The sequence below is a fragment of the Xenopus tropicalis genome, chromosome 7, assembly GCF_000004195.4.
Source record: "Xenopus tropicalis strain Nigerian chromosome 7, UCB_Xtro_10.0, whole genome shotgun sequence".
Lineage (NCBI taxonomy): Eukaryota > Metazoa > Chordata > Amphibia > Anura > Pipidae > Xenopus > Xenopus tropicalis.
The window spans coordinates 58,317,843-58,332,221 of NC_030683.2; the positions used below are offsets into that span (position 1 = coordinate 58,317,843).

Sequence of the window (14,379 nt, forward strand, 5' to 3'; positions counted from 1 at the left end):
GTGTGAGTGCTGTGAATGTGTGAAACCCCAAACCACCCCCCAAAAATGTGTGTGTGTGTGTAAGTGTGTATTAGTGTGTCTGGCACTTACCTGGGGTCAAGAAGGTGGAGATCCCAGGAGGGACACAGGACAGACATCAGGCACAGCAGCTGCAGTCGGGTCCAGTGAGTGGGCGGTGCAGGAAGGGAGGGGGGAGCCCTATGGGGCCCCTGGGCGATCGCACCCCAGGGGCCACTCGTTCGCCGCCTCTACTCGTTGTCTAGGGGCTGGGGAACAAAGGAGCGGCTTGAAAAGCCGCTCCTCTGCTCCCAAATCCGGAAGTGCAGCAGGACGTAGAATCTTTTATACACAGGGCCTAGAGTCTACGTCCTGTGGCACTTAAAGGGTTAAACAGAGAAAACATTCCTTAAATCCCTTAAATCCTACATCTCCCACTACGGAGACCTTAAAGGGAAAACTCACAATTTTTCTCATTTGTAGGGTCACTCTACCACAGAAGTCAGTGATAAGAAGATTCATCAACTCCACAGTTACTGTGTTTAGAAACTTGGTACTAATGGCAAGGACAATCCCAAAACACGTGTTAGGAAAAAAAACTATCAATAAAAGCATGTGCACTAATGGTTATTGAATCTGTGGACTCCATAAAAAGTGCTTCAAATGTTACCATTTGAGTCCATCAAGTTCAAACCTTCCAAGTGAACCCAGCACAAACTTATACTGGCCAAGCAATACACTAACATACATAAACTATATATACCAACACCAATACTAATTGTAGATTTAGTATCACAATAGCCTTGGATATTATGTTTGTTCAAGAAATCATCCAAGCCCCTCTTAACGGGGCATTAACAGAATCTACCATCACATCATCACTCGGAAAGGCATTCCATAACCTCACTGCCCTCACCCTGAAAAACACCTACACTGCTTCAAATGGTAGTTTCGTTCATCTAATCTAAAGGGGTGGCTTCTGTTGCACTGATACTTTTTATGGGAAAAAAACACCTTATTGTCTATAACCCCCTCTATTGTACTTGTAAAGATTAGCCATATTATTTTTACCAAAGTGCATAACTTTGCACTAGTCAACATTGAACCTGATATTCCATTTTGCTGCCCAGTTTTCCAATTTTGTCAAATTGCTCTGCAAAGTAGCAGCATCCTGCATCAAACTTATAGTTTTGCACAATTTAGTATGGTCAACAAAAAAGACCCAGTATTTTCTATGCCCAACTCCAGGTCATTAACTAAAAATGGCCCAATGAGAAAATTTTCCATTTACCACCACTCTTTGTAATCTACCCATCAGCCAGTTATATTTTCAAGTGCAAATATTATGTTCTAGGCCACGGGTGCCCAGTCTTTGTCACCTTGTGATCTACTCTTGCCATCTGGCTCCGTCATGAGATCTACAACAGTTAAACTAGTGTGACGTCTATCATTTGGCGCAATAAGCAAGAAAAGTATCAATCGATGTTTAAGAAATACACATAGCAATATAAAAATGCAGTGCCAAATTCATATTTAATGCCCACTTAACATTATTCAAGTGCCAACTTCTAGTTTAATGTGAATGTATTGTAGTAGTTTTTACTTCCCTTCTTCAAGGCCCACCTTGTAGTCTGCACAAAGAACATATATAAAGTGGATCCCTTTTTGAACGGAACATTAGCAATTCACCAGTCTTTCTTTCGAATTTCCTCCTGAGTGACCCATGCATCAGTAGTTATATTACTAGAATTGAGTCTGTAAAAAGGAAAACCTTGATTAGCTGGCTCCTCAGTGGTGTAGACAGATGAAAAATATAAGTTCATGATTTCTGTTTTTTCCTTGTTCTCATCAACCAACTTCACCCCCCCCCCCCCGATAATATGGGTCCCATCCCTTCTTGCTTCATTTTTTTTTACTATTTACATAGTTAAAAAAAAATTGAGTTAATTTTACTTTTTGCTGCAATACCCTTTTCCATCTCTATTATAGCTTGCCTGATAGCTTTTTGCATGCTTTATTTGCTTCCTTGTACCTGAGAAAAGTTTCAGCTGTCTCAGAGGATGTCTTAGCTTAGCTGAGACAACCTTGTCACTAGCAGTTTTATCCAACCATAAAGGGTTTGCTTCGCAATGTATTTCCTTGCTTACAAGGGGAACATACTGACCTTTATACTTGCTAAGTAACATTTTAAAGATATTTTTTCTTTTTAATGAACATAAAAAGTGCTTCACATGATTGCACAAATTAATGTTCAATGGCAAATCTCGCAGTCTTATAATGTGTGTCCTATGTTCCGCTTGAGGTATGCAATTTCAGCGTTTGCTTGAGGGAGGTGATCTGTTTCTGTTGGACCCTAGGCAGCTAAACTCAGGGCCAACTTTATATCTCCACATGCCCAAGGAGATTTTCTACCCAATTTCTCCAAATAAAAAAAAAAATCAGCGAAAAAGAAAGATTATCGTTGGTACCCATTAGATTCTTCAAAATTAGCCCATACGTTGTCTCTAAATTGTGGAATATATTGCACTTATCTTTACATAAATCACTGAACTGGAATTATTGAAAGTCTGTTTATATGTAAACGTGGGTCCCCTTAACGCTTTGCTGCAGAAAATAAAACCAGAAAAAATACTAGCTTCCGTTTGTTTCATTCTTACGTTGTCACTGTTCCTCACACCTACAATGAGGCTACGTGGCGCGTCACTGGGCTCGCTTGTAGTTGTGACGCCACAATCTCGCGTGAAGAGACTTATGGTGTCTCGATTTTGTGTATAAGACTAGCAAGGAGCTTGCAGTTAACATCTTTGCAAGAGGGGTAAGTAGCGCTGCGTGACTGCTTGTTTGGAAAATCGCGAGTGATGAGCAGGACTTTTAGACAGTTTGCATTTGGATTAGACAGGCCCCATGTTGTCATTGACTTCGGAAGGGAGGGCGTGAGGTAGGGGACACGCATGACCTTCCCATACACATCTTTCTGTACTGCTTAACCCTCCCATAGACTAAAACTGCTGTGTCCAATACAGCCCACTGTACAGTTACGTTTTTTATTATCCGATTATGTATGCCAATATATCATAATTGGTCTTGTCAGTTGTTTTTCATTTATGAAGGACATAAGATACTTTTCATCTTTCCTCAACATAATTATTCGGCCAAGGAGAGGGCATCTGTTAAATATTTTTAATCTAATCCGTACATTTTAAGTATGTTTAAATATTAATTTCTTAGTCAACAGAGGAAATGTGCCATCTGTATCTTGTAACAAACTTTCTCAAACTTTCTGCAGACTGTGAAGATGTTGGTTGTACGTCTGATCCAAAATGCTGTTAAACGGCCAGGTGTGTATGCAATGTTATATGCTAACATATGATCAGCGCTCTCCTTGTTCAGCCTGTGAGTTTAGGTGGACGGTCTTGTCTTGGTAGGTTTACAGTTGTGCCATACTCCTTCCATTTCTGAATGATCGCTTGTTCAAGGCTTTGGAAATCTTTTTGTAGCCTAAGCCTGCTTTAAATTTCTGAATAACTTTATCCCTGACCTGTCTGGTGTGTTCTTTGGACTTCATGGTTGCTCCCAATATTCTCTTAGACAACCTCTGAGGCCGTCACAGAGCAGCTGTATTTGTACTGACATTAGATTACACACAGGTGCACTCTATTTAGTCATTAGCACTCATCAGGCAATGTCTATGGGCAACTGACTGCACTCAGACCAAAGGGGACTGAATAATTACGCACACCCCACTTTGCAGTTATTTATTTGTAAAAAATGTTTGGAATCATGTATGATTTTCGTTCCACTTCTCACGTGTACACCACTTTGTATTGGTCTTTCACGTGGAATTCCAATAAAATTGATTCATGTTTGTGGCTGTAATGTGACAAAATGTGGAAAAGTTCAAGGGGGCCGAATACTTTTGCAAGCCACTGTATTAAGGAATAAACAATTAAGCAGTTCTCCAGACTGGAGTTTCAGCAACAATCTAGTTACTAGGGGCTAAGGGGAGTGATTTGAATGTGAGACTGGTATATAAACAGGAGAGGACCTGAATAGAAAAAACATACACAGTTAACTTAACCCTTTCCCTGCCAACGACGTACGGTGTACTTCGTTGCAGGAAAAGGCTTTATCTGCCAACGACGTACACCATACGTGGCAGCCCCCTGGGCAACGAGCCAGGGGGGCTGTGATATTGGCCCTGCGTCGCGATCGTCGCAGGCCCCCCCCCCCAAGCAGCAGACCCGATCCCATTGCGTCTGCTGCTTGCTACCCGCTTCCTGTTTTCCCCCCCCAAGAGCCGCCCACTCGCCAGGACTGCAACAGGACGGCCAGCCATGCAATCTGGATCTTCTGGACAGGTAAGTGTGTTTTTATTTGTTGTATTTCCACACTTAAACTCACTTACACACATTTATACCTACATACAGCACACAATTTAGCACTATTTTTTTGTTTTATTTTTCATTTTGCACGCTAATATACACTTATATACACTCATATACACACATACTGTCACACTCCTTTTACATAGTTACACAAACTTTTTTTGTATTTCTTTTTCCATTTTACTGCTTGTTTTTAGTTTATTTTCCTTAAAAACTGTTTGTTTTGACAGCGTGACTATTGGATCAGATATTCTGACCACTAATTACACTGTCGCGTGACTTTTATTTTTATCTGTTTTTAGCATAGCTTTGCCAGGTGTAACTTTGGTGTAGAAAAATGACTTTACCTATTTTGAATTCATCAGAATGTGTACTTTCCAAAAATATATGGTTTTCTTGGGGTCTCTGTATAGTTTGGGGGTGTTACAGCACATAATACGCTGACAGGGGGCTCTGTGCAAAAGCTGAGTTGGCAGGCGAGAAATCCATATGCGCTATTTTCATTTTGGAGTCAGTACATACCACAGACTTTGGTATATCTATGCATATTGGGCATCAAACTGTTCAGTAGTAGTGTTTCTATTTGGGGTGATTTGCCTTTGTACACAAGAAATTGTGTGAGATCAATGCGGCAAACTTCAACATTTTTAGGCGATTTTCTGAAATATTGCAAAAAACTTAGGAAAGCTTTGCGGCTTGGTACTTTGGAGTAGAAAGACATGGGTACCCATTTTTGATTTGGGGGAAAGTGTACTTTCGAAAAATATATGGCTTTCTGGGGTGAGCGCACTTTTTTGTAGCAATATCCCACATAAAGGATGTAAATGTGTTGATTTTTTGAAATGACACATCATATGGGGGTATGTTCCCTTTGGGGCCTCTACATGCCACATATTTGGGTAAACCTGTACATATTGGGCATCAAACTGCTCAGTGGACCCCTGGAGTTCAAATTTAGGGTGTTTTATCTTGGTACCTAATGCTATGTGGGAGATAAGGTGCTGGAAACTGGAAGCTTTGAAGGGATTTTTGGAAATTTCATCAAAATTGCCAACTTTAGGAAAGCTTTGCAGCTTGGTACTTTGGAGTAGATAGACATGGTTACCCATTTTGAATTCAGGGGAATGTGTACTTTCCAAAAATATATGACTTTCTGGGGTGAGTGTACTTTTTACTAGCTTTATCCCACATATAATGATGTAAATGTGTTGATTTTGCAGGAGCAGAAATTACAGAAATGATAGATCATATGGGGTATGTTCACATTGGGGCCCCTACATGCCACATACTTAGGTAAACCTATACATATTGGGCATCAAACTGTTCAGTGGACCCCTGGTGTTCATATTTAGAGTGTTTTATTTGGTTACTTTATGACCTGTAGGAGATAAGATACTATAGACTGGAAGCTTTGAAGTGATTTTTTAAAAACTTCACAAATTTTGATAAAAACCTATAATTTTAGGAAAGCATTGTGACTTGATAGTTTTGGAGTAGACAGACAATTGTGTCTATTCTGGATTCCTCAGAATCTGTTCTTTCCAGAAATGTGTAATTTTCTGGGATAAACCTTCTGTTAGTGGAAGTTTTGGCCTGAAATCTAAAGTATGCAGCGCTTTGGAAATTTGGTAGTGTACTGCTGGGAGTTTTTGACCTATACAAGTGAGAAATCTCCATAAAACTATATATATGTGGTATTGGCACGTTAAAGAGACACGGGACTTTCCAAATCAGTTGTATTTTTGTGCATAAAATAATTTTTGTTTCTGGTATGTGTGTTTTATATTATGAAAAATATATGATTTTTTAAATTTTTTTTAGACATTTAGAGGCCTATATCTTGTTACAGAATTGGAATTACACCAAAATTCTACCATATTTTGAAAGCTTAGTTTGTCCTGAAAAAAACAATATTGTTTTCCTGGATAAACTAAAGGTCCCCCCGAGGAAAGGCCCCTAAAGTGAAACAGTGCAAAATGTTCAAAAACTGTCTGGCAGTAGAAGTTCCACTTTGGTCCAAAACGGCTGGCAGTGAAAGGGTTAAAGAGGAACCCTTTTAATTACTTTTCCCAGCCAGTAACTTATTTGTTTGCTAAACATACTTTAGGGCTCTTTTCTTATTACAGCATTCTGCCCATCTGCTTGTCTCCCCTCCCACAGGAGTTGGCCTCCTGAACTGGAGAGGAGAGCCAGTTGGCTAAGCAGGGGTGGCAGTAGAACAGCAAGTGCATAAGGTCATGGTAACTGTGCTGATATGTGTGTGATTATGCACAAGTGTATACATGTCTGTTCAAGGGAGTATTACAAGTACGCTCATGGGTTGTTGCTTTTTTTGTACAGGTTTGTGTGCTAGTATGTGGCTGTTGTGCATATGTGTGTGCATGTAACAGCCTATATAAGTTAATAGAGCAGGGAAAATAAGTATTGAACACGTCAACATTTTTCTCAGTAAATATATTTCTAAAGGGGCTATTGACGACATCTGTCAGTATTTAAAAAGCAACCCTGGCCCCTATCAGTGCAAATTAATATCATCTGATTTAATCCTAATTGATGGCCTATAAAAAGTTATTTTCATTAACAAGGTATCGCACAAGTAGGGTAAAAGCAAAGGGTTCTCTCAAGACCTTCGCAACCTGTTGCCAAACATACTGATGGCATTGGAATTAAGCGTTTGAATGTTCCAGTGACATGGCACCATTGGGGTCATAAGCCATAATCCCATAAGTGTAAAGAACATCATCTGACCCTAAACCAGCGAAGGTTTTTGACAAAGGAGTCAAAAGAATAATCAGACGAGTTGTCCAAGAGTCAAGTATCGCTCGTAGAGAGCTTCAGAAAAACTTTGAATTAGCAGGTACAGTTGTTTAAAAAAAAAAAAACAAAAAAAAAAAACATAAGTAATGCAATCAACTGACATGCACGATAAACCATGTTGAAAATTTTGCTGCACAACATTTGGACAAGCCAATGAAATTCTGGAAGAATATATTCTGGTCAGATGAGACCAGATGAGTTCAAAATTGGACTCTTTGGATGACATTGCATACACCATGTTTGGAGGAGAAATGGCACTTAACATCACCCCAAAAACACCAAACTGACAGTAAAGTTTGAAGGTGAGAAATCATGGTGTGGGGCTGTTTTCCAGCATATGGTACGGTACTAGCAGACTTCATAGAATTGAAGAAAGAATGAATGGAGAATGGTACCAGGACATTCTTGATAAGAATCTGCTGCCATCCAGGATGCTAAAGATGAAACAAGGAAAATAAAGCTGGTAGAATGGCACAGTCAATCACCTGACTTGAATCCAAATGAAAATCAATGGAAAGAACTGAAGATCAGAGTTCATAGAAGAGGCCCTCAGAACCTTCAACATTTAAAGACAGTTTGTATGGAAGAATGGGCCAAAATCACAGCTGAGCAATAAATGCTACTAGTTTCTGCATACAGGAGGCGCCTTGAAGCTGTCATTTCCAACAAAGGCTTTTTCTACTAAGTATTAAAGTAACAGTAACACAACAAATGAAAGTGGTTTAAATTAATTAAAATATAATGTAGTACTGTACTGGTAAAACTGGTGTGTTTGCTACAGAAACCCTACTATAGTTTATAAAAATAAGCTGCTGTGTAGCCATGGGGGCAGCCTTTCAAGCTGGAAAAGAGGCACAGGTTACATAGCAGAGATTAGATAAACTCTGTAGACTATAATTCAATTTTATCTGCCCCATAGCTATACCACAGCTTTGTTTATATAAACTATATTAGTGTTTCTGAGGCAAACACACCAGTTGTACCAGTGCATGGCAGCAATATTTTATATTGTAATTACCTTTATACACTTTCATTTTTTGAAGTATATAAAAGTAATTACAATAGAATGTACTGTTCCCTGCACTGGTACAACTGGTATAGTTTCTTAGTAAACAAAGCTGCTGTGTAGCCATGGGGGCAGCCATTCAAAAAAAAAAAAAAAAAAAAAAAAAGTACTGCTATTTAACCTGGGCCTTTTCTCCCTTTTTTCCAGCTATAGAAGTGTTTCTGTAGCAAATATGCAAATTTTGCAGGACAACAGTGCATTGTATTACAATTACTAAACAACATTGTAATTGTTTGGTGTTATTATTCCTTTAAGCTTATTGTACCATTTAACAATAAAATGAAACCCTCAAAGTTATTGAGTAGACATATAGTTGCCTTGGTCATGCTGTCGATGGGTGGTGCAATTCTACCATATGCTGCTGCACAAATATAAAAATGTTTCTTTTAATTTTAAGTAAAATACACTGATTGATGCTTCTTTGTTTTTTCATGTTTCTTTTCTTCTCAGGTGTTTCTTGTACTCAGATGTTGTCAAGGCCTCTCAGTCTCGCTTCACAGATGCATTCATATAGTAAGTAATATGGCTATGTAATCTTAAAAGTGTCAAACTCGGAGTAAGTACAGACTATATCTGACAGATTACAGTGTGAAGGCACCAATATTTTAAAATGATTAGCCTTTTGCATTGTTTTGGTTTGTTTTGTATTTAACCCTTTAAGTGCCAGCAGAATTTGACATTTTGGTTCCCCTCAGTGCCAGACGTTTTAGAGACCCCAAAAGGAAGTTAGTACATACAAATTGCCCAGGAGATCTCTTTAGCTACTGAAAATTCAACACATTTACTGCATTTTCTGTGGGGTAAAAACACAAAAAAATACATTGACCCCCCAAAACCATATATTTTTGGAAAGTACACATTCGGACGAATTCAAAATTGGTACCAATGTCTTTCTACTCCAAACTACAGAGTCGCATGCTTTCCCAATATTGCCAGTTTTGATGAAATACCTAAAAATCACATCAAATCTTCCACTTTCAAGCACAAAATACACAAAAGGTATTGCGCAGTGCGGTTAGCGAATACGCTATCCGCAATGGCAATAAAACATTTTTTTCAGGCAAGAATAAAAATGATGTGATAAAAAAAATTACAAAATTACATAAGTGTTTACGTGTGTGTGTGTGTACATTTAGGTAAAATGTGTTTTGTGTGCAAGTAAGTGTGTGTTAGTGCTCTGAATGTTTGAAATCCCCACAACTCCCCTAAAATGTATGTGTTTGTGTATAAGTGTGTATTAGTGTATTATGTGTGTGTATGTGTGTTTTTGTGTGTATTTGGCACTTACTTGTATAGTAGATCGTGGATCTGCAGGGAGACACACAAGCAGCATTCCGGCAGTGAGTAGGAGTGGCAGGAAGCAGAGGGGGGAGCAGAGAAAGGGAGAAAGAAATGTGAAAGCCAGGCACGGATTGCACGTGCCTGGCTTTTCTTATGGGGCCCCTGGGCGATCGCGCCCCAGGGGCCACTCGTTCCCCCCCCTCTGACTGTTGTCTAGAGGCTGGGGAACGAGTGGGGAGCAAAGAAGCGGCTTCAAAAGACGCTCCTCCGCTCCAAAATCCGGAAGTGCAGCAGGACGTAGAATCTACGTCCTGTGGCACTTAGGTACTTTGGTACCCAGGACGTAGATTCTACGTCCTGTGGCGCTAAAAGGGTTAAAGGGGATCTAAAGTAAAAAAACAAATCCCTTTTTCAGGCTCATTACTTATAAAGAAACCAATATACTGTCAAATGATATGATCTTTCCACCGTTAAGCCTACATAAAGTGGGCGATATTGAAGTAATTTGATCACCGCTTGACCCGAGGGCCAAACATCGGTGGCAACCATACACAGCTGGCGAATTGGTCTAAAGCAGTGCTGTCCAACTTCTGTGGTGCCGAGGACCGGAATTTCTTTAGCATACATAGTGGAGGGCTGCTAATGGAAGACAGTTTTGCCACTCCCCTTTTTTAAACCACACCCACTTCAAAACACACCCATGTTATCTTAATGGTGGTAGCGCAGCAAAAACTCATGCCCTTAAAATATGCCTACTCCTCCCCTGTGGATAGCACAGTAACCCCCAGCACATAATTACACACCTTAGGGACAATTTAATAGCTATTTCCAACTGCTAACAAACTTTCAGAACAAAAACCCCTGCCTGGTTCACATTCCACAGGGAGCATAGGGCCGGCAGAGTATGGCACACACAAGCAGCCTAGGGTAGGCAGAGTATGGTGCACACACAGGCAGTATTCTGCCTGCCCTATGCTGCCTGTGTGTGCCCTCCTCTGCATTCCCAATGCTGCCTGCGTGTGCACACAGGCATCATAGCTCAGTCAGTACATACAATGACCCAATGCTGGCACTGCTCCTACAGTCTGAAGTGTGAACAGGTTGGTGATTATAGCCAGAGTCTAAGGTGTGAACACTGCAGGGGGTGAATTTTGCTGAGATTAAAAGGTGTGAACACTACAGGGGATTACATATTTAAACAATACAGGGGGATAACAGTCTGAATCTGAGGTGTGAACCATGCAGAGGTAAGTCATCAAAGCAGCCAGTCAGGTGGGGGGCTACACAGAGGGGGGTCGCAAGCCTCCAGTTGGACAGCGAGAATACGCTTTGTGTGGCATTAGCCTTAAAGGAGAAGGAAAGGCTAATAAAGAGTTAATCTCAAGATGCAGGCATACCTTCAGTTGTCTCAATAGTGCCCTTAAGTCTCCCCATATTTTTCACGATCAGAAGCCAAACAGGAAGAAAAAACTCTGAGCTGTGTAAAGAAAGTTCCCATAATGCCTCACTCCTGCACTGAGACCCAGACCAAGTGTACATGCTCAGTTTGTAAGACTATGAGTCAGCTTCCTGTTGATTGGCTCAGATCCACATTCCTAAGGGGGGGGACTAAGTTCTTAGCATTCTTGAGGGAGGGGGGGAGCAGGAGAGGGGAGAGAGCAGAGAGCTGCATGTCTTTGGCAGAGGAAAACAGACACAGCAAATCTTTTGACAGGGAACTCAGTGCAGCGTTTCTGTGAGTGCTTATGGCTGTATTTACATAAACCTTACTGATAAAGCTTACTTAGTTTTTACCTTTCTTTCTCTTTTAAGGTGGCCATAGTCTGTAAAAGCCACCAGTGGACAAAGTTGGCAGCTTATCAGCCCGTTTATGGGGTCCAGCTGATATCTGGGTGAAAATTGGGCAGGTTTAAAAATCCCATCAGGGCGAGGAGTGCATCAGCTCATTGGTGCAGTCTTTGTCCCAACAGCTTGCATCCCATCAGTGTGATCCAGATCCACCTAATTGTGGGCCATTGGAGGAAATATCCACTTGGTTACTTTGCCAAACAAGCGGATCTTTCCATAAATGACCAACTTTACCCCTATAGCCAAATTCACTGTTGCCACATTTCTATAATCTCCCTGACTTTGTGATATTGGGGAACAAAAAAATTGCACATTCCCATAAAACTCCAATTTGCCTTTTGTACAACTTATAAATTAATATTGTAGTAACAGTAACTTGTGTTATTTGTGCAATAACATTGTAGTCACTCTGTATATGTATGCAAGCTAATTGATAATAGAATATATGGCGATTTCTTAAGAAAACATGGACTGACTATAGCATTTATAGAGTAAATGCTGCAAACTGACCAGGTGGGCCATGATTAGACTCAAGAAGCCTGAAAAGGCCGCCCCACGGATCATAGGATTCACAGGTCACACAAACAAGCCAAGGCACACATACATGCTAGGCCACATCAGCCAATGATGAACAGAGTTCTGCCTTTTGCTTCCACACTTCTTCCTTTTACAGTTAGAGCTGCATTATTTCTGGTCATGTGATCTTTAAGGGAGCACACAGCTGCATTATTTCTGGTCATGTAATCTCGGAGGGAGCCCACAGCCCATCACAAAATGGTGGATCAAGGGAAAAGATGTAAAAGGGTTATATTTACATATATATAGATATATATTCCAGATTGGCAAGATTCTTTAATCAGTCACTTAACCTAACATGAACTATCTGCTGGTTAAGTATTCATTCTGGGGGTATAGTTTTCTTTTAATTGCAAGTGAGCTCCTAAATTTCTCTGTGTTTGCTTTGGTTTGCTGCTAGATTGGATACTAAGAAAATATAAAACAGGGTTTTGTAAAAGCGCAGTTTGACTGTAGTGGGTTTTTGTCTGACCTGTTTATCTATCTATGGAAAAATACACTTTTTCTTTTCTTTAAATCCAGTTGACCAGTCAGATGGGTTGGCCATGCAGGTGTTTGATAAAGGGGAACTCTATCCAAACACAACTTAAGCATTTTGAAAAGTAAATCTGGCTGACTACTTTAAGGCTCAAAAAAGGTTTCTGTGTGAGACCGAAAGGTTGAGTAATAAATCTTTCTATTTTTGGCATTTACATTTTGCTCACAATTTTTTAAATCCTAGGAATGCTGTCCTCAGCCTGCATCCTTCAAAATCTCCCAATTCCTACACATGATGTTACAGTGCAGTGCATTGTGGGTTATGTAGTTCCTGGATGCTGTCTGAAAGCTGTGGAGAAGTTGTTACAATTTGTAACATCAATGTTCCCTTCTCCTCTGCCAGGATTTCAAATGATGCAGAAAGAGAAGAACTGTTTTGCAGCTGGATTTTAAGCATATAAATATTTTATTTTTTCATACATTTTTGAAGAAACAGGTGTAACCCCTATTTGGCTGATAAAGTCAAATTTGTCCAGCTAGTGAATAGAGCATGGGGTACATTCGACTCCTGCTTCTCAGGATGGGCCTTTGCTATATAGAAGGTACTTATGGAGGATGGTGTATAACTATACCTCCCACTGTCACTGTGTAGCGCAAAGCTTAAATAAATTATGGAATGGACGCCGGGAGCTCTTTCAAACCAACTTTAACTGTTTATTGTCCAAGACAAGTAGTAGTAGTAGTGCAGGGAAATCAATACTCACACAGAGGAAATAGCAGTAACACTCTGAGGATAGGAGGGAGAGGGTGTCCACCATTTTATCCCGCCTCTTGTGAGTCTGGTCAGGGTAAGACACCTGTCAGCATGGCACCACTATGGAGGGTAGTCTGGATAAATACCTCAGGTTGAATACCTCTAGCTTTAAGGATCCCTATGGCTGACTATGGATAAGGGTTTAAGTACTAGCCTGTATCCTGTGTCTTAACTGTGGCCCTATGCTAAGGCAGCAGTGCCTGTATGGAAGGGTACTTCAAGCTAACCTCCTGGTTGGAGCCAGAAACTGCTCTTATTATCTATAAGTAACTATCTCACTCTCCCAGAGGGTGCTATTAAGGTGTTCTTCTATGCTTGCTATTCCTCATTCACGGGGCCTCTATCCCTGACATAGGGATAAGATAAGATGGGTACTCTAGGGTAGGCTGGCTTTACTGGGGCCCTGTTTATCCCAGGCTCAGAGGAACTCCCACCTGAGTCAACAGATGCAGCCAAAGAGGAAGACCAACACCGTGGTGGCATGTCGCCCCTAAATTTTTGCTGCCCGGGCCTTTGTGGCCAAATCCGGGACTGGTCACTTTTTTTTTTTACTATAAGTCTGGTCAGTGCGGATTCCTTTACACTCTGGGAACTATCTTCATCATCCATACTGCACTGGATAATATGTTTGTATTATTATTTGTAATGTGACAAATTATATATATATAATATAGTTACATTTGTTTTCCACAGAATATGTTAATGCTCGAGAGGAGGCAACAGATCTGAAATCTGTGACGGATCGTGCAGCCCAGACCTTACTTTGGACAGAGCTTTTTAGAGGTAAGTATTTAACTGAATTTTGCCAGTACACCTGCTTTTGGGAGCAAATTCTATAAATTTTCAGCTTTTTCTCAAACCTGTTTGCACCTTAAAATGGAAGGTCAATTTTTTTTAATCTCTGTAGATAAAATCATGTCTACTAGAATTAAATAGCCTATTGCCCTTATAATTCAGGAGAGTACCTCACTTGCCCTTTCTGTTACTGAATGGCTAAGCTAAGTTTAAAGTTGAAAAGGACTCCTAGGTCCTTTTTTAGATCTCCCTGCATGGGTACATTACTTAGAAGCAAACGTTGAAAACTGTTGAATATCTGAGGAAACCCAGTAAAAATCTAT

The 14,379-nt window shown here is 40.3% G+C and overlaps 1 protein-coding gene across 4 annotated transcripts in view; it reads left to right on the forward strand.

The window, feature by feature from the left end:
• Positions 1 to 2,696: 2,696 nt before the first annotated feature.
• ndufs8 (NADH:ubiquinone oxidoreductase core subunit S8) overlaps positions 2,697 to 14,379 on the forward strand; it is a 32,757-nt gene continuing 21,074 nt past the window's right edge. The window contains exons 1-4 of one of the 4 annotated variants that reach the window (XM_012960895.3): positions 2,697 to 2,812; positions 3,284 to 3,335; positions 8,716 to 8,778; positions 13,955 to 14,044. In XM_012960895.3, the coding sequence (XP_012816349.1) occupies positions 3,293 to 3,335; positions 8,716 to 8,778; positions 13,955 to 14,044 (196 nt within the window). In that variant the 5' untranslated portion in view covers positions 2,697 to 2,812; positions 3,284 to 3,292. The other 3 variants (XM_012960896.3, XM_012960898.3, NM_001006929.2) reach the window with 3 other exon arrangements.